A 21,374-nucleotide genomic window follows, 5' to 3' on the forward strand; every position below is an offset into this window, starting at 1 on the left:
TCCAGATGTGTGTGTGTGTGTGTAACTGAGTAAAAAGGCAACTCACTGACACAAGCCTACAAGGTATGTATTAATTCATGTGTATGTGATTTAATGTGTGTGTGTGTGAGGCTAAGGAACATTACAACTCACTGTCACAAGCAAACAAGGTGTGTGTGTGTGTGTGTGTAACTGAGTAAAAAGGCAATTCACTGACACAAGCCTAAAAGGTATGTTTTAATAAATGTGTGTGTGTGTGTGTGTGTGTGTGTGTGTGTGTGTGTGTGTGTGTGTGTGTGTGTGTGTGTGTGTGTGTGTGTGTGTGTGTGTTTATTTATACAGACTGTGGCTTTCCTGAAGAATGAACTAAGGGACCTGCATCAACAGCTGGGAAGACAGCAGAGCAATCATAGGTACAGACACACAGACACACAGACACACAGACACACAGACACACAGACACACAGACACACAGACACACAGACACACAGACACACAGACACACAGACACACAGACACACAGACACACAGACACACAGACACACAGAGACACACAGCAGGCATAGGTACACACGCTTTATTCCCTAATAATATTTATATCAGGGATTATATTTTGGTAATATTTATATTGGGGATGATATTTTGGTAATATTTATATCGAGGATTATATTCGTCTTTATCAAGCACTTTAGTTTGATTTTTCTTCACGATTTACTTTGACTTTCACCCTAGCACCTTTGACTTTTGAACTCTGACCCCTGCGATCTCTGATCCATATAGGACAATTCAGGATATGAATGAGTTGCTGCAGGATGGGGAAAGCCAGTTCAAGGTTGAGGTACGTACACACACACACACACACACACACACCCCCCACCCCCACACACACACACAAACACACACACGTGACGGTGGTCAAACAGAGGACTGACGAACCTTCAATACGTGTTCTTTATTTCCTGTTGTATAAGCAAACAACGGTTCACATACGGAGTATCGCTGACAGGCATATCTCTTCTCCTAGCTATATACAACAACCCATTATCACACAAAACCCAGTGCACAAACAGTTAAAACAACAATGCATGCATCCCCTGAAGTTCTGTTCAATCCATCATCAAGAAATGGAAGGAATATGGCACACGTGTAAATCTGCCTAGATCAGGCCGTCCTTACAAACTGAGTGACCATGCAAGAAGGAGACTAGTAAGTTCTTGTAGTACTAGTAGTACTTGCACGGTCACTCAGTTTGTCACTCAGTTTGTGAGGACGGCCTGATCTAGGCAGATTTACACATGTGCCATAATCCATCCATTTCTTGATGATGGATTTAACAGAATTCCAGGTGATGTTTAGTGCTTTGGACATTTTTTTGGATCCTTCCCATGACTTTTCAACAACCTTTTCTCTGAGTTGCTTAGCGCGATCTTGGGTCTTCATGGTGTAACAGTTGCCAGGAATACTGATTACTGAATACTGACCAGTGAATGGACCTTCCAGACACAGGTGTCGTTATACTACAATATCTTGAGACACATTGACTGCACACTGATCCCAATTTCACTAATTGTGAGACTTCTAGCACCAATTGGCTGGACCTCTGTTGAATTAGGTCAGTCTATTTTAAAGGGGGTGAATACTTATGCAATCACTTATTTTCATTACATATTTTTATTTAATTTACATAACTGTGTAGAAATCTGTTTTCACTTTGGAATTAAAGAGGGCTTTTGTGTAAAAAAAAAATGTGTCCAAAAAGCCAACTTATATTGACCATGACTGATTTATAAAAGCAATAAAAGGGTAAAACATCCAAGGGGGTGAATACTCATGCAAGGCACTGTAGCTAGCTAATCACTGTGTGTACAATGAACCTTGTGTTCAATAAAAAGAATACAATCAAACTTTCTGCCCATTAACAAACTTACTTTACAAACCAGCACAATACATACTTATTATAGAAAATACACGTACCGTAAATCCTCAAATAAAGGCCGGGATTCAATTAGAAGCCGGGCTCCAGATAGTAGCCGGGGTCGTGGTCCATACGGGCAAATAAAGGCCGGGCCCCGAATACAAGCCGGGGGTAAAATAAAGTGGCCTATATTACTGTAGCCTACCAGCATTAGTCCGTCGGCTCAAAGTAGACATTACAATTTAATTGAATGCATTTCACAAATAGCCTACATGTTCTCCTCATGTTTAATATTATATTATATAATATTGTTGGCTAATTTCATGGGCTGTTTGCAATACAAAAAGACATTTCCCCACGTAGGACGACAAGGCGAATTTGTTATTGTTCATGAAGGCGCGTCTGGCAATTTGTTATGGTTTAGCCTAAATGCACGTATTGTATAGCCTACTGTTGTTTATCTGTAACGTTTTAGTTGGCTAGGTTACTTTTTCCAGAAGGGATCATAAAGCAGTAGTAGACTTACGTAACTTTGATATTAAATTCAAAGAGATGGTGTATGCTGATTGCTGAAGACCATTCGGGAGAAAAAGCAGCAAAGAAATTTGACATTGACCCGAGACGAATGCAATAGGCTACGACTAGCAGGTGGCTGTAGAAAGAAAGTTAGGCTGGATATCAAATCAGCTCTTTTCAGTCCGTGGTAAGCATAATACAGTGTCTAGAAAAATGATTAAAATCAAGGCTTTGGAAATCTTTTCCTCCGTGACTGACAGTAGAGACGTTAACTCCGATGTTTCTGTGTACGTTGACACCGCACATAAAGCGCTACGCGATGTGCAGGCAGTGTTGAACGCATATGCAATGCATTATATTAGCCTACTGCAATTATGCCCATTATTTAAATAATACAATTCTATTACAGAAGATAAGTAAGAAATAAAGGCCTGCCCCTAATACAAGCCTGCCCCAAATGAAGGCCGGTGCGCTGTGCAGCCTAAGTAAATACAAGCCCCGGCCACAATTGGAGGATTTACGGTATGTCGAAGTTCTCGACATTCATTGCATCTAGCTATCTAAAAATGTACAAATTGTGATGGTCATTTTTCATTATGGACATCATTGACAGGCATATCTCTTCTGTCTGATTATGACAACGGCACATGAATATATCTTGCAGACCTGCAGTACGTCACATCCCCAAAGGGGGCTCCAAAACATCAACAGTAATAAAACCAATTATTTATGGTGAAACTCTAAACTCTATTTACATTTATAACTCCGTTACACACACACACACACATAAATAGGGCCTCATGCCGCAAGAGATATATGAACATGAATTCCCACTTATTTGTATTCATATTCACAGCCCAGTTTTTTGCTCTAACCTTTAATTTTTATGAAGACTTTAAAGAAGGGAACATGTTTAAAATGTTTAGTTTTTAAAGTTTCAAAAAACATGCACGCACGCACGCACACACACACACACACACAATCTAACGTATGATATGTGTTTTTCAGAAAAAAGAGAGTTACAGCTCTACACTCCTAACAGACCAGCTGACAACAGCTCAGGAGTCTCTGGTCTGGTCAGAACCACTGGCCTTGTCTGATGCCCAGAGTCTGCTGGTCTTGTCTGATGCCCAGAGTCTGCTGGTCTTATCTGATGCCCAGAGTCCGATGGTCTCGTCTGATGCCCAGAGTCCAATGGTCTTATCTTCTCATCATAGTCCGCCTGTCTCATTCAGTGCTGAAAGTCTGCTGGTCTCGTCTCACATGCTGGTCTCAGCTGATGCTCAGAGGCTGCTGGAAGCTCCAGTCTCTGGGATTAAAGAAGAAGAAGAAGAAGATGCTGATGATGATGATGATGATGATGATAATGGATACGGAGAGTGCAGTCAGTCTGGTAAGGAGTGCTGGGGGAAAAGTGTTACACACACACACTATACAGTGCCACTTGAAAGCGTTAGCAGATGATTTGGATGTATAGTTGTCATTAGCGGGCTCTGTTCTGTAAGCAGCTACAGATTAAAGTATGAATAAATACACTACCGTTCAAAAGTTTGGGGTCACCCAAACAATTTTGTGTTTTCCATGAAAATTCACACTTTAATTGATCACATGAGTTGAATGAATAGAAAATACAGTCAAGACATTGATAAGGTTAAAAATGTACAAATCTCCCACTTTACCAGCACCAAAGCAGCCCCAGACCATCACATTACCTCCACCATGCTTGACAGATGGAGTCAGGCACTCTTCCAGCATCTTTTTACCTGTTCTGCCTCTCAAAAATGTTCTTCTGTGTGATCAAAACACCTCAAACTTTGATTCGTCTGTCTATAACTCATTTTTCCAATCTTCCTCTGTCTAATGGCTGTGTTCTTTCTTCTGACATGAAAGTTCAATTTTTCTGGCCATTTTGAGAGTATAATCGAACCCACAAATGTGATGCTCCAGATACTCAAGTTGCTCAAAGAAAGGCCAGTTGTATAGCTTCTCTAACCAGCAAAATAGTTTTCAGCTGAGCTAACATAATTGCACCAGGGTTTTTTAAGGGTTTTCTAATCATCCATTAGTTTTCTAAGGCGATTAGCAAACACAATGTACCATTAGAACACTGGAGTGATATTGGCTGGGAATGGGCCTCTATACGCCTATGTAGATTTGTCATTAAATACCAGACGTTTCCACCTAGAATAGTCATTTACCACATTAACAATGGATAGAGAGTTTTCTGATTCATTTAATGTTATCTTCATTGAAAAAAACTGTGCTTTTCTTTGAAAAATAAGTATATTTCGAAGTGACCCCAGACTTTGGAACGGTAGTGTAAATGCAAATGTAAGTGTCTACTTTTCTGTTTTTGCAGACAGAGCTGACTCCAGGACAGAACAGACCCCCTCCCCAGCTGAAGACATAAAAACTGAACTGATGCAGGTACTGTACAGTATTTTATGTCAATACTAAATGCTAACAAAGCTAAAGCTAACAACACTAAACATTATCGGATCTATGCTAAATAACAAGAAACATTTTTTCATTTAATTCAGTAAAGTTTAACAACACAACACCGATCTCCAAAATGATAATACAGTTGAATGACCACCTCTCTTAAACTGTTTCAACATAAACTGAACGGTTAAACAATCCTGAAGGGGTTTTTATTGCAGGACTGTTTTATTAGACTGCATTCGTTTTTGCTAGGTGTACCTAATTAATTGTATTTCTTCCTTCCTCCATGTGTTTTAGGGACATGAGGACAAATCCAGCATATCTCCAGTCCTCTGCTCCAGAACAGACCTGTCCTCTGAAGACCCCATGTCTCTGTCTCCAGTCATCTGCTCTAGAACAGACTTGTCCCCTACAGACCCCATGTCTCTTGTCCTCAGCTCCAGAACAGACCTGTCCCCTACAGACCCCATGTCTCTGTCTCCAGTCATCTGCTCCAGAACAGACCTGTCCCCTACAGACCACGTGTCTCTGTCTCCGGTCATCAGCTCCAGGACAGACTTGTCCCCTACAGACCCCATGTCTCTTGTCTCCAGCTCCAGAACAGACCTGTCCCTTACAGACCCCGTGTCTCTGGCCCAGTTAAGGAGTGTATCAGTGGTGTTGGTGGATTTCACCAGGACACAAGGACAGCAAAGAAAGGATGAAGAACAGACCCGTAAGAGATCAGACACACACACACAAACACACACTTACACACACCTTTGAAAAAACACATTTAGCCCGAGACCCATAAGAGAATCAGTACTCCAGCTTATTTTTATACAGCAGCTCTCGACAGATAACCGTAAGAGATCAGTCACAAACACACACTCTCAGCCACAGACACGTAAGAGATCAGGCACACACACACACACACACACTTACACACACCTATAAAAAAATACATTAAGCCCGAGACCCATAAAAGAATCAGTACTCCAGCATATTTTTATACAGCAGCTCTCCACAGATAACTTTATGTTAGAAAGTTGCTGATGTTAATGTGTTTGTTTCTTCTTATTTTATTTTTTATTTTTTATTTTTTTAAACAGGAAAAGAATCATCTCACTCATCCCTGGAGTTCCCATCATCCAACTCCATCTCAGGCACAGGGACAAAGAAATCCAAAAACTACTCCTGTTCTGTGTGTGACAGAACCTTCCACATTTGGTCTCAGTTCAGGCTTCATCAATACACTCACACAAGAAGGAGGCCTTACTGCTGCACCCTGTGTGGCAAGAGTTTTATTCAAAAGGGACGTCTCAAACTTCATCAGCGTGTTCACACAGGAGAGAGGCCCTACCACTGTACTCAGTGCCGCAAGAAGTTTACTCAAGAGGGTCATCTCAAAATACACCAGCGCATTCACACAGGAGAGAGGCCGTACAACTGCACTCAGTGTGGTAAGAGTTTCTCCGAAGGTGGAATACTCAAACGTCACCAGCGCATCCACACAGGAGAGAGGCCCTACCCCTGTACTCAGTGTGGCAAGAAGTTTACTCAAGAGGGTCATCTCAAAATACACCATCGCATCCACACAGGAGAGAGGCCATACCACTGTACTCAGTGTGGCAAGAGCTTTACTCTAGAGCGATATCTCAAAGATCACCAGCGCACTCACACAGGAGAGAGGCCGTACCAATGCACTCAGTGTGGCAAGAAGTTTACTCGAGAGGGATCTCTCAAACTACACGAACGCACTCACACAGGAGAGAAGCCGTACCACTGTGAGTGTGGCAAGAGTTTTATTCAAACAGGAGATCTCAAAGTTCACCAGCGCACTCACACAGGAGAGAGGCCATACCTCTGTACTCAGTGTGGCAAGAGCTTTACTCGAGAGCGATATCTCAAAGTTCACCAGCGCACTCACACAGGAGAGAGGCCATACCACTGTACTCAGTGTGGCAAGAGGTTTACTCAAGAGGGAAATCTAAAACAACACCAGCGCCTTCACACAGGAGAGAGGCCGTACCACTGTACTCAGTGTGGTAAGAGGTTTACTCAAGAGGGAAGTCTCAAACTACACCAGCGCCTTCACACAGGAGAGAGGCCGTACCACTGTACTCAGTGTGGCAAGAAGTTTACTCAAAAGGGAAGTCTCAAACAACACCAGCATATTCACACAGGAGAGAAGCCGTTTCACTGTACCATGTGTGGCAAGAGCTTCTCTTCAAAGGGGTATTTTAAAAAACATCAACTTAAGCACACTGGAACAGGAGAGAAGCCGTACCACTGTGAGTGTGGCAAGAGTTTTATTCAAACAGGAGATCTCAAAGTTCACCAGCTCGTTCACACAGGAGAGAGGCCGTACCACTGTACTCAGTGTGGCAAGAGGTTTACTCAAGAGAGAAGTCTCAAACGACACCAGCAAGTTCACACAGGAGAGAAGCCGTTTCACTGTGCCATGTGTGGCAAGAGCTTCTCTTCAAAGGGGTATTTGAAAAAACATCAACTTAAGCACACTGGGGACGATCTGTAGAGACACACACACACGCATGCACAGACAAACACACACACACACACACACACACACACAGACACACACACACACACTGTTACGGCCCATCTTAGGCTCTAAACAAGAATTGATGACCAGGGCCCTGTTCGGCGTACGACTGAAGCTAAGATAATTAATTTAGCTCGCAACTGGAGATTAACTAGCTCGCTAAATGAGAACAGGCCAAACCGGTCTGGCGACGGGCGCTAATTTATTTTAACCTCAAGTTAATTTATCTCGTCAGCTAAATTGCGCGTGCACGTCTTGCTTCAAAAGGCAAGAAAGGTCGATCCCCAAAACCATGATTTTTTTGAAAGGTATAATGGTCTAAACTCAAAGAAAAAGACTATTTTTTTTCTCCGATAACGCAGGATATGATCATGAACGCGTTATGAAGAATTCAAGACCATAATCATGTCAAAATTCAACACTCCCGTGGCTACCACAGCAATATAAGAAACTGTGTATAAGAGGTATAATACGTGACATCTTCTCCCTATACGATATGGTACTATGGTGTAGCGGGTTAAGCGTCTGGCTTGCATGCTATAGTTCACTGGTTCGCCTCCCCTCACCCTCGTAAGAATTGTAGTTTTAAATCGCTTTGAATAAAACCGTCTGCTAAATGACTAAATGTGAATGTATTAATAAGAGATTCAATACATTTAAGCAATGAAAAGAAATTGTGTCTATTTCTCTCTTCTTATCATGCACCCACCTCCACCACCATTCACTACCGCACAAACACTAGACACGTTTCCAAAACTAAACGTTTGCAATGATGTAAGTTAAAGTAGGTAAAACAACTTTAGCCAATATCTATTTGGGTTATGTGCTCAAATTTCCTGGGATCAAAGAAAACGTTAGTATTCATGTGCAAACTAAAAATCACGTCTCAGGCAGCCTGAGACGTGATTTTTAGTTTGCACATGAATACTAACGTTTACATGAAAGTTATTTCGGGTTTATCAACTGTATGTCTCAACTGTACTATCTACCACTGTCATATAATTATGAGTGCTTTGTTCTCCGCATCGCCGACATTACAAAAATGAAGGCTACCACTGGCAAGAAAGTGATGACATTCAATGTTTGACGGTGGTGTAGCCTATGCAAGGTCTTCTAAATTAATTATTCCTTGTCGGGTGGATCGGTAGCGCTCATACAAGAACTCATCATTATGGAAAAATGGATCTTCTTGGCGATCGCAAAGAACTCTTCCTACGCTAATCAAACTGACTCCTTGTCAATGGGATCCCTCCTTTTGGCGTGGGTATGGCAAGTTTAGCCAGCTAAACTTTGCTTAGCCTGCCCTGGAGCAGGCTAAGGCTAAGCGATTAATTACCATGGAAATTGAGCAAAAGTTGCTTCGCCGAATCCGCTAAAGTGGTGTTGTCTTTTTTTAGCCTGGAGTTTAGCTCGCTAAACCGCTTAGCGAGTGACGCCGAATAGTACCCAGGCGAGAGTTAGAGTAAACCAGGGTTGTTTATTTAGTTTCTCGCACACAATTGGTCAAAGACCCGAAGGCCAAAAAGTAACGCTCCCACGCAGGAGAGAGAACTTGGGAAAAAGGTGACGGAGGCGGTGGCGAAGCCGGAGGCCAGTCATGCAATCCTTCCGAATGTGTTGAGGGAATCTGGGGAAAAGGTAACGGAGGCGGTGGCGAAGCCGAGACCAGTCACGCAATCCTTCCGAGAGTGTAGAGAGAGAGAGAGCTCAGGTGACAACTGTGCTCTTAAATGGGGAACACCAGGTGCGCCTAATAGACACAGCAATCAGCCTGTGAAAAGACGGACAAAGGGTGAAAGCAAAAGGTACAAACATAACTGGGGTGCTAGAAATAAATCACAAAAATATGAGCGTCCGTAACACACACAGACACACACAGAGACACACACACACACACAGAGACACACACACACACAGAGACACACACACACACAGAGACACACACAGAGACACACACACACACCGAGACACACACACACACACAGAGACACACACACACACAGAGACACACACACACACAGAGACACACACAGAGACACACACACACACACAGAGACACACACACACACAGAGACACACACACACACAGAGACACACACAGAGACACACACACACACCGAGACACACACACACACACAGAGACACACACACACACCGAGACACACACACACACACAGAGACACACACACACACAGAGACACACACACACACAGAGACACACACAGAGACACACGCACACACCGAGACACACACACACACACACAGAGACACACAGAGACACACACACACACACACACAGAGACACACACACACTCACACACAGAGACACACACACACACAGAGACACACACACACACCGAGACACACACACACACACACAGAGACACACACACACACAGAGACACACACACACACCGAGACACACACACACACACACAGAGACACACTCACACACACAGAGAAACACACACACACACAGACAGACACACACACACACAGAGACAGAGACACACACACAGAGACACAGACAGACGCACACACACAGATTCGCCGCCTAGAAGAGAGGGAGGCGGAGACTGGGCGGAGTCTGACGGAGCAGGCGGAGTCAAACCGACAGATGAAGCTGAAGAATGATGAACTACAGAAACACCTGGAGGAAAAAGACAACTCACTGTCACAAGCCAACCAGGTGTGTGTGTGTGTGTATCTGTGTGTCTGTCTGTGTGTCAGTGTGTTTGTGTATCTGTGTGTCACAAACCACCCAGGTGTGTGTGTGTGTGTTTGTGTGTGTGGAAGAGGATGCTCCTTCAGTTTGTGCCTCTTGAGGTACGTTGTGGATTCTGAGGCCCAGCGGGGACAAGGTGTGTGTGTGTGTGTGTGTGTGTGGCATGTAACTCCACTGCTGGTCACCCTTCACTTGCTCCCTGTAGCTGCTAGAATATTATTAAAATATCTGGGACTAGATCAGCACTGCTGCTTTAAATGCTATGGTTCAGATCTACTCTCCCTCTCACATTGCTGTCTGTCTGTAAGTGCAGTTAGATATTCTCATTGCCGCAGTTGTCTTTTCCTAAGACGTTTTTTTTGTTATTTTTTGTTATTATTATCTGACTGTTCAGCATCATGATTGGGTTAGGGTGTGGCACCACTCTGGAACTAATACAGCACCATTCTAGAACTGCCCTGGAGAGAGTCTGCCCAGGAACATGGTGTGGGGAGTCACTGGGTATTTCATGTCCATGTACTGGATTACTTAAAATCAGTTGTCTGTTTCCAAACCTCTTTCAGCATATAGCTGAGTGCGTTTTTAGTTTTCTTTTAATATTTGAGATAAAGCGTGTCACCCCAAGGTTCAGAATCCAGATCTGCGGTCTCCACACACCCGCACATACACACAAACACAAGTTCTTTTTGTTCTAATTTCAAAAAAGTTTTTAATCTCAGATTACCATATTTATTGCATGTAATAAATATAACATGAAATGTTGAATTGTTGTATTGCATATTTTAAACTATAGTAAATGTGTTGGGGTGATTACGTTATAAAGATGAGTAAATATTCTGGGGTGATTGCGTAATATAGAGTAGAGTAAATATGTTTGGGTGTCTTTGATATCTATACAATATATTGAATTTGCGTGCCAGTAGAAATGGCGTCATTTTAGAAGAACACAAAGATGGAAAAGCAGGTTTAAATTCCCCCGAACACTCACTTTACCGGCAAGCACGCAACGTGGATGAGGGAAAGGAATGTTTGTGTTTAAGAAATGAAAATATATTGATGAATATGTTTGTGTCATGTTTTTGTGATAAACAGTCTCCCCAAGACTCCTTTACACCTGGATTTTACATTAAGAAACATACACACACACACACACAATATGAGCCTATTCATTAGGCACCGGGATACACACACCAACACAATATGAGCCTTTTCATTAGGCAGTGACACACACACACACACACAGACACTTAGAGCTTATTCATTGAGCACTGGGACACAACACACACAGATACAGTGCCACTTGAAAGTATGTGAACCCCTGGAGCACTTAAGCGTTTTCTGTTGTTTTACAATGATTTTTCATTTTTTTATCACCAAATTTCCATAGATGAAATGTCAGGTTTATGTTTATCATTTGCATGCACTTGTTTAGAGGAAATTGTTTGAGTAGCCAAAAAACTACATGAAACATGGAATTAGTCCATTTCAAAAGTAAGTGAACCCCCAGCTGAATTGGTAAAGTCAAGCAGGTAATAGATTCAGTGAAACTTATTTGGGTGCTTAATTAGTCAATTAAGCAAACCCATCAACTGAGACATCCTTAGGGAAAGGTTTGGGCAACACAGATTAAAAGAGAGAGGAAACCATCCAAACTACTGTAGTGCCAAGGTGTACCCACACAGATCAACAATGCAGAGAGGAAAGGAGATATCCGAGAACATCAGGAAGAAGGTATTGACAGCCCATCAGTCTTGGGAAAGCTATAAGACCATCTCCAAAAGATTCCAGCTCCATCCATCCATCCAAGACAAATAATTTAGAAATGGAGGGCATTCAAAATGACCGCATCTCTGCCTTGAGGTGGACGCCGATCAAGACCATCACCAAGAAGCACCAGAAGAAGAATAAATCAGGTAAAAGTCAACCCACTCATCACCTCTAAAGAGTTTCAGACCTCTCTGGCAGCATCTGGGGTAAATGTACATGGGTCTACAATCAGACGGAAATTGTTGGTTTTGATCGTGACCAAATAATTCTATCTCGGACACATCTGTCCAAAGAAGGGACTTCCAGAAGGCCTTTGGTTTATCCAAGTGCTCTCGGGCAAAGTTGAAACGGGCAGTTTTGTTCTTTCTTGAGAGCAGAGGCTTCCTTCCAGCAACCCAATCATGAATGTCATGTCTATTCAATTTTCGTCTGATTGTAGACCCATGTGCATTTACCCCAGATGCTGCCAGAGAGGTCCGAAACTCTTTAGAGGTGATGTGTGGGTTGACTTTTACCTGATTTATTCTTCTTCTGGTGCTTCTTGGTGATGGTCTTGATGGGCGTCCACTTCTAGGCAGAGATGTGGTCTTGATGGGCGTCCACTTCTAGGCAGAGATGCGGTCATGTTGAATGCCCTCCATTTCTAAATTATTTGTTTTGGATGGATGAATGGAGCTGGAATCTTTTGGAGATGGTCTTATAGCTTTCCCAAGACTGATGGGCTGTCAGAACCTTCTTCCTGATGTTCTCGGATATCTCGTTTCCTTTCGGCATTGTTGATCTGTGTGGGTACACCTTGGCACTACAGTAGTTTGGTTGGTTTCCTCTCTCTTTTAATCTGTGTTGCCCAAACCTTTCCCTAAGGATGTCTCAGATGATCGGTTTGCTTAATTGACTAATTAAGCACCCAAATAAGTTTCACTGAATCTGTTACCTGCTTGACTTAACCAATTCAGCTGGGGGTTCACTTACTTTTGAAATGGACTAATTCCATGTTTCATGTAGTCTTTTGGCTACTCAAACAATTCCCTCTAAAAAAAGTACATGCAAATGATAAACATAAACCTGACATTCCTTCTATGGAAAATTGGTGATGAAAAAAGTGAAAAATCATGGTAAAACAACAGAAAACTCCTAAGTGGTCAAGGGGTTCACATACTTTAAAGTGGCACTGTATGTATAAAACTACCAACTAACCAGAAGCAAGTTCACTCACTCTCCCAGTCCTTTCTAAGCACACGTGTTGGATGACCTTGTGGCGGGATGGAACCACAGCCAAGGTCAAGGCCTTTGTGTTTTAACACCTTGTTGAACCACAGCACAAACCCTCTTAAGTCTCAAGTCTGACAGTACAGAGAACTTATAGATTTCATTTGAATGCACTGGTGTGAGAAATGCAGTGGCGGTTCTACATAGAATTACGCCCCGGGCGGGCGAGACCCCCTCCGAGCGCCGCCCCCCCCCCCCCCCCCCCCCCACACACACACACACAGGACATTATTTTTTTTTTTTATATATAAGTATAAGTGAAAGACACACTTTAATTTCTCAATTGACCTATCACTAAGCCCGGTCTCCCTTATATTAGTTACTGTTGCTAACTCGAACAAACTAGAGGAGCTGACTAGAGTTCACAAAATGACATCCCAAGAGGCTCTATGCAACATTTTGATACAGAAGTACCTGATTGCGAAAGGGACTTCATTATGCAATGGAGGGATATGTACAAAATGTAAAACTAGATATGATGGATGACGAGCTTAAATTGGAGGCGAGAATTTACACATCACATCCCATACCAGCATTGTTCATGCACCGCAGTGAAAGATTATATTAATTTTCCTTCAGTTAATTTAAAACTCATCTGGAGAGAGGCACTGAGATGTAGCCTATACCTGACAGGGCAATGTCCTAGCGTAGCTGCTAGGTAAGTTATCTGACCGTGTCAAACATCGACAATTCTGTTAAACAATCAAAATGCTAAGTTTAATAATGGTTTAACAATCGATGTGCTCATTTTAGTAGCTAATGGATTCAAATGACAACGTGAAAGTTTGCCGAAAACACACGCAGTCAGATAATTAACACCATAACGATAACTGTCAGGCTAGCTAGTAGCGAATAGCTTACGTTAGCTAGTTTAAACCAGAGATATATTGCCTAAGCCTAGCATAACATCAGTGGTGAAAGTATGACGGTACTCAAAATGACAAAAATGTGAATAATTAGTATGCCTATGACCATGTAGGCTTAGTTTATTACTTTAGCAGAGGAAAATTCCAACCTAACAAGTTCCATTTGGGACACCCAGAGTTAAACTGTCCCCCGCGCCCCCTCACACTGGATCTGTGCAAGCAAGGCTTAGGCACCTTCTTAAGGAGCAGTGGCGCCTGCAGCCGCAGGGGGCGCCAATTCACCAATTCCCCACAAAGTGATATGATAGATAGATAATAGAAAACCGCTTCGCGGCCCAGATGATTTTTATTAAATTTTTTGAAGTGCTCGTGCCGCCCTCCAGGTGTCATGAAAAAGTGCCGCCCCGGGCGGTTGCCCGGTTCGCCCGTGCCTAAAACCGCCACTGGAGAAATGTACTTTTATCCTAAATGCAGGAGATTTGAAACACAAATTCTGCATTTTGATTGTATTGTGTCTGTATTTGATATAGTCTATTGGGACCTCTTGTGTCTGGGTATAAACATTGTAATCAATCCACAAATTCGCTTTTACATTGCAGTGATCTCAAAATTATAACTAGAAAATGCATTTCCTGAAGGAAATACCAGTGCATGAAATGCAAAAGTTAAAAAAAGGAAGATGAAAAGAAAGAAGAGTGAAAGAAGGAAATAAGAAAGGAAAGAAGAGTGGAAGACGGAAAGACGAAAGGAAACAGGAGAGAAGAGTGGAAGAAGGAAAGAAGAAAGGAAAGAAGAAAAGAAAGAAGAGTGAAAAAAGGAAAGAAGAGTGGAAGAAGGAAAGAAGAAAAGAAAGAAGAGTTAAATAATGAAAGAAGGAAGGAAAGAAGAGTGGAAGAAGGAAAGAAGAGTGTAAGAAAGTAAAGAAGAGTGAAGAAAGGAGAGAAGATTGGAAGAAGGAAAGAAGAAAAGAAAAAAGAGTGAAATAATGAAAGAAGAAAGGAAAGAAGAGTGGAAGAAGGAAAGGAGAAAAGAAAAACGAGTGAAAGAAGAAAGGAAAGAAGAGTGAAAGAAGAGTGTGTAGGTGGAGTCCAACAAAAGACTTCATTACCCACAATTCCCTTATCACTCTGACTTTCTTATCTGACATTTCACAGAGACAATTGGCTGCAAACAAGGTGTTAAAATCGTGACGTACTTTTGCCTATAAACTGCGTTGAAATGATACATTCATTCTCTTTGCGCTCTTTCTACTCTGGCGTTGGCCAGCCCACATCTGTCCTTCCACCGTCATCTGGTGAAGGCCTACTCTCTTTGTTCTTAACGGAAGAGAACAAACAAGACAATCTCTCGTTAGCCAAACACTGCCCGCTAACTGAGACGAAGTAAGTTTTAGCAAAGCAGCTAACATTAGATCTGCAGCTATCTAACTCTGCAACGGGAACAAAGCACAACAGTATTCGTGATACTGCAGCATTCCGAGCGATCAACTCCTCCGAACTGAACTGCAGTGAAACAAAGACTTCACAACAAGGACAACGTTCTCCATCTCCGGACCGCATCATCTTCTTCTCTGCCTCAGGAACATCGGATGCGCCAACACTTTTCCAAAGGACTGGTAACATCGACTGGGCAGCTAGCTAGTTATTCACAACCTGGCTTAGCATAGGACTGTTTACATATGCCATTGTTCATGTATTGTATCTGTTTTGTTTACCGAACATAACTGTTATACACTTTCATTGTTAATTGGTAGTTGGCTTAGCCACACCATCCAATGGAAATCGTTAGGATAGCTTATCAGACACACGAGTCTTGCATGCATTACTAACCATCTCTTTATTCTAACATGGCATCTTAAATCACATACGATTACAAATACATTGGCCTTCATATAGCCACACACGCGAAGCACAATCTCGAATTTCGCGGTGCATAGGCTCGTCCCTTACATACCACACTTGTATGTTCACGAACGTGCATACACATGCACGCGGAACTACGGTAGTCAGGACAAAGGGACACACGCACATACTTTCAGGCGCGCTCCTAAAAGCGCAACACCGAGTTTACAAGCTCGCTCACACACACACTCCCTCCCTCTCCCTTACACATACATATACTTCTTTAATTAATTAGTTAGGTACATTTAGCTAGATAACACATTGTGTGTTATTTCTTTATCATGGTGTAATAAATACTTTGATTTATATACGCTGGTTTATTTAATGTTACACAAGAATGGACGTTGTCAACCTCTTCTATTCAGAACTCCAATGACCTTCAACCATACTATTAATAAGGTAACTTTGTTTGTAGTTATTAAATTAATTATTAATCAGAGTTCCAAATTGATAGTATAATATATTTTATGAGACTGATATATTTAATGAGACTGATTTGTGGATTATCAACTTAATTGATCTGCCTTTGTGTTGAATGGTTGATCCCTGTCCAATCGGGTGAGATTACCAACATATTGTTGCTGTTGCAAGTACAGCACCAGTGTGTCTTGGTGGCCCTCGTGAAGTCAATATCACAATTCATACACAATTGCACCCACATTCACCCGGCGCCTGCTCACTGGGTAAGATACCTACCTAATCTGGTACTCCCAAATGAGAATGGTACCCATTTTACCCACAAGTGTAAGAAAGGAAAGGAAAGAAAAGTGGAAGAAGGAAAGAAGAGTGGATGAAGGAAAAAAGAAAGGCAAGAAGAGTGGAAGAAGGAAAGAAAATGGAAGAGGAAAGAAGAGTGGAAGAAGGAAAGAAGAGTGAACAAGAGTGGCTCTGGATGAAGAGATAAAGAGAGAGTGAACATATTGAAAAAAGGAGATACAAATGGAGTGAAGAAGAGAGATTGAGTGTGAGAGAAAGTAGACTGAGAGGGATAAAGAGAAAGATGGAGAGAAAAAAGGAGAGAATGGAAGGTGTCTAAATATTCGTAGTTATACAGTTGAATGGAGAGGAACAGAGAGAAAAAGAGCCTTAGATCATTTGCAGGTGTCAGTGAAGCACAGGTGCAAGCCAGTTTACTGTAATGACCCTATTATGATGTCATAATGGCCCAATGTAAGTCAATGGGAAAATTTAGATTCGTTTTTCTTTAATATCTTAAAAAGTATAAAGTTTAGAAAAGTGAAAAATACATAGCGTAAGTGTCCTTTACAAGACCTACACGACAAAGTTTGAACGAAGTTTCTAAGTTAAGCGGTTCGAGCTGAATTAATCGCAGAAAAAGGTTAGAAGAACTAGAAAATGCATTTCCAGAAGGAAATACCAGTGCATGAAATGCAAAAGTTTGGAAAGGAAGAAGAAAAGAAAGAAGAGTGAAAGAAGGAAAGAAGAAAGGAAAGAAGAGTGGAGGAAGAAGGAAAGAAGAAAGGATAGAAGAGTGAAGAAAGGAGAGAGGAGAGGATGAAGGAAAGAAGAGTGATAAGGAAAGAAGAAAAGAAAGAAGAGTGAAGAAAAGAAAGAAGAGTGAAGAAAGGAAAGAAGAGTGAAAGAAGGAAATAATAGTTGAAGAAGGAAAGAAGAAAAGGAAAGAAGAGTGAAAGAAGAAAGGAGAGTGAAGAAAGAAAAGAAAAGTGAAAGAAGGAAAGAAGAGTGGAAGAAGGAAAGAAGAGTGGAAGAAGGAAAGAAGAGTGAAAGAGAAAAAGAGAGTGAAAATATTGAAAAAAGGAGATAAAAATGGAGTGAAGAAGAGAGATTGAGTGTGAGAGAAAGTAGACTGAGAGGGATAGAGAGAAAGATGGAGAGATGGAGAGAAAAAAAGTAGAGAATGGATGGTGTCTTAATGTTCCTAGTTACAGTTAAATTGAGAGGGACAGAGAAGAGGTTCCTTTGATTTGGCGCAGCTGTCAGTGAAGCACAGGTGCAAGCCAGTTTAAAGACCCTATTATGATGTCATAATGGCCCACTCTAGGTCACTGGGAAAATTTCGATTCATTACAGTGCATGAAATGCCCTGTATTGTTATTCCTAGGCTTCTTCTTCTTCTTCTTCTTCTTCTTATTCTTGTTACCTTTTTCTGCGATTAATTCAGCCCAAACCGCTTAACGTAGAAACTTCATTCAAACTTTGTCGCGTAGGTCTTGTAAACGACACTTATGCTATGTATTTTTCACTTTTCTAAACTTTATACTTTTTAAGATATTAAAGAAAAACGAATATACATTTCTCCCATTGACTTACATTGGGCCATTATGACATCATAATAGGGTCTTTAAACTGGCTTGCACCTGTGCTTTACTGACACCTGTGCCAAATCCAAAGAACCTCTTCTCTCTCTGTCCCTCTCAATTTAACTGTAACTAGGAACATTAAGACACCATCCATTCTCTATTTTTTTTCCTCTCCATCTCTCCATCTTTCTCTCTCAGTCAACTTTCTCTCACACTCAATCTCTCTTCTTCACTCCATTTTTATCTCCTTTTTTCAATATTTTCACTCTCTCTTTATCTCTTCATCCAGAGCCACTCTTGTTCACTCTTCTCTCCTTCTTCCACTCTTCTTTCCTTTCTTATTTTCTTCTTCCATTTTTCTTTCCTTCTTCCACTCTTCTTGCCTTTCTTTTTTCCTTCATCCACTCTTCTTTCCTTCTTCCACTTTTCTTTCCTTTCTTCACTCTTCTTTCCTTCTTACACTCTTCTTTCCTTTCTTCTTTCCTTCTTTCACTCTTCTTTCTTTTCTTATTTCCTTCTTCCACCCTTCTTTCCTTCCTTCACTCTTCTTTCCTTTCTTCTTTCATTATTTCACTCTTCTTTCTTTTCTTCTTTCCTTCTTCCACTCTTCTTTCCTTTCTTCACTCTTCTTTCTTTTCTTCTTTCCTTCTTTCACTCTTCTTTCCTTTCTTCTTTCCTTCTTCCACTCTTCTCTCCTTTCTTCACTCTTCTTTCCTTTTGTCTTTCCTTCTTCCACTCTTCTTTCCTTTCTTCTTTCCTTCTTTCACTCTTCTTTCTTTTCTTCTTCCTTTCCTAACTTTTGCATTTCATGCACTGGTATTTCCTTCAGGAAATGCATTTTCTAGTTTTTATTTAATATCTTAAAAAGTATAAAGTTTAGAAAAGTGAAAAATACATAGCATAAGTGTCCTTTACACGACCTACGCGACAAAGTTTGAATGAAGTTTCTACGTTAAGCGGTTCGGGCTGAATTAATCGCAGAAAAAGGTTAGAAGAATAACTAGAAAATGCATTTCCTGAAGGAAATACCAGTGCATGAAATGCAAAAGTTAGGAAAGGAAGAAGAAAAGAAAGAAGAGTGAAAGAAGGAAAGAAGAAAGGAAAGAAGAGTGGGAGAAGGAAAGAAGAAAGGAAAGAAGAGTGAAGAAAGAAGAGAAGAGAGGATGAAGGAAAGAAGAGTGAAAGAAGGAAAGAAGAAAAGAAATAATAGTGAAGAAAGGAAAGAAGAGTGGAAGAAGAAAAGAAAGAAGAGTGAAGAAAGGAAAGAAGAGTGAAAGAAGGAAATAATAGTTGAAGAAGGAAAGAAGAAAAGGAAAGAAGAGTGAAAGAAGGAATAAAGAAAGGAGAGTGAAGAAAGGAAAGAAAAGTGAAAGAAGGAAAGAAGAGTGGAAGAAGGAAAGATGAGTGGAAGAAGGAAAGAAGAGTGAAAGAGAAAAAGAGAGTGTAAATATTGAAAAAAGGAGATAAAAATGGAGTGAAGAAGAGAGATTGAGTGTGAGAGAAAGTAGACTGAGAGGGATAGAGAGAAAGATGGAGAGATGGAGAGAAAAAAAATAGAGAATGGATGGTGTCTTAATGTTCCTAGTTACAGTTAAATTGAGAGGGACAGAGAGAGTAGAGGTTCCTTTGATTTGGCTCAGCTGTCAGTGAAGCACAGGTGCAAGCCAGTTTAAAGACCCTATTATGATGTCATAATGGCCCAATGTAAGTCAATGGGAAAATTTCGATTCGTTTTTATTTAATATCTTAAAAAGTATAAATTTTAGAAAAGTGAAAAATACATAGCATAAGTGTCCTTTACAAGACCTACGCGACAAAGTTTGAATGAAGTTTCTACGTTAAGCGGTTCGGGCTGAATTAATCGCAGAAAAAGGTAACAAGAATAAGAAGAAGAAGAAGAAGAAGAAGAAGAAGAAGAAGCCTAGGAATAACAATACAGGGCATTTCATGCACTGTAATAAGAAGAAAATGCCTAGGAATAACAATACAGGGCATTTCATGCACTGTAATAATAAGAAGAAAATGCCTAGGAATAACAATACAGGGCATTTCATGCACTGTAATAATTACATTAAACAGTACCTAAAGGTAACAGAGTGATTGAACAGGCATGTTGACATTTTTTAAACTTTGGGCTTTCATAGACAAACCGAAAAATGTTCAAGCTTCAGAAAAGTGTATTTGTCTTCATTCCCATCCGGCACGCTAGAGGGCGGTAAGACTGCAGGCTTGACTCAAACCGTCGAAATCTTTAACCGCTGAAGAAGAATCACTTCCCCCCCCTGATAAACAAGAACTGCAAAACAAATCTTCATATCTTCAGCAAGTATTTTAGAATACTAACCGCCTCAATCATACTTTCCTTCTGTCCGCAGCTTACTAACTACTTGGATATCGCAAACTTGGTCAAACCAGATGGCTAGTGCTGACAAGGTCCTCAGCAGGGAAAGTTGTGTTGCGTGTATGAACATTTTTGTCTGAACAGAAAAAGCTGATGAGGCGCGGTATTTCATGTAACTGCGAAATTAGTATGTTAAACTCGTAGGCTACATGATATAATGCAGAAACTGACAGATTACATACTTTTACCTCGCAAAACACCCGCTGCCCGAAGCACGCTGCTGTTGGAGTCTGAGGGAGAGACGGTATGTTAGCGTTAGCGGTTTGTTCGGATTTACTGATGAATCGTATTCTTACTTTGATGGTACTGTGAATAGACTCGCCTTCCTCCTTTTTAAGAATGCATGTGTTTTCTAATTTAATTAGAGAGGTTGTCTTTTGAGTTTTGATTTGCAGTTATTGATTTGCACCTTATTCCACCTCAGTTACATTGTTTAATAGTTAATGAGCCCTGTATTTACGAAAGGGTCTCTTGTTGACCGCTAACAGTTGTGCATTTCATTTTTCAGTTTGCAGATTTGCCATGTCAAATAGAAAGAAATGTCACTTGTTAACGTGGCTTTGAAGAGCTGTCTGATGTCGATGTTGATTTTGATATGAGAATCTTACACTTCTCTGACCTATTGTCTAGTCACAGACGAGCAGATCAAACTTTGTGAAGCTACCTCCTCCCTCCGTGGGCATAGATGCAATAACGATATTTGATCCATCACCATTGCTGATTGAATCTCATTTTCTAGCGTATTGAAAATTGCCGTCAAGTTTGA

The 21,374-nt window shown here is 41.1% G+C and overlaps 1 protein-coding gene across 1 annotated transcript in view; it reads left to right on the forward strand.

Moving 5' to 3' along the window:
• Positions 1-772: 772 nt before the first annotated feature.
• Positions 773-21,374, forward strand: part of LOC308369255 (uncharacterized protein) — a gene marked incomplete at both ends in the record, with an annotated part of 23,339 nt that continues 2,737 nt past the window's right edge. Inside the window, 4 exons of the mRNA XM_080843603.1 lie at positions 773-817; positions 5,150-5,567; positions 6,850-6,963; positions 7,156-7,262. Coding sequence (XP_080699729.1) covers positions 773-817; positions 5,150-5,567; positions 6,850-6,963; positions 7,156-7,262 — 684 coding nt within the window. The remainder of the gene's footprint in view (positions 818-5,149; positions 5,568-6,849; positions 6,964-7,155; positions 7,263-21,374) is intronic.

This window comes from Sprattus sprattus (genome assembly GCF_963457725.1).
Source record: "Sprattus sprattus genome assembly, chromosome: 1".
In the NCBI taxonomy this organism is placed as follows: domain Eukaryota; kingdom Metazoa; phylum Chordata; class Actinopteri; order Clupeiformes; family Clupeidae; genus Sprattus; species Sprattus sprattus.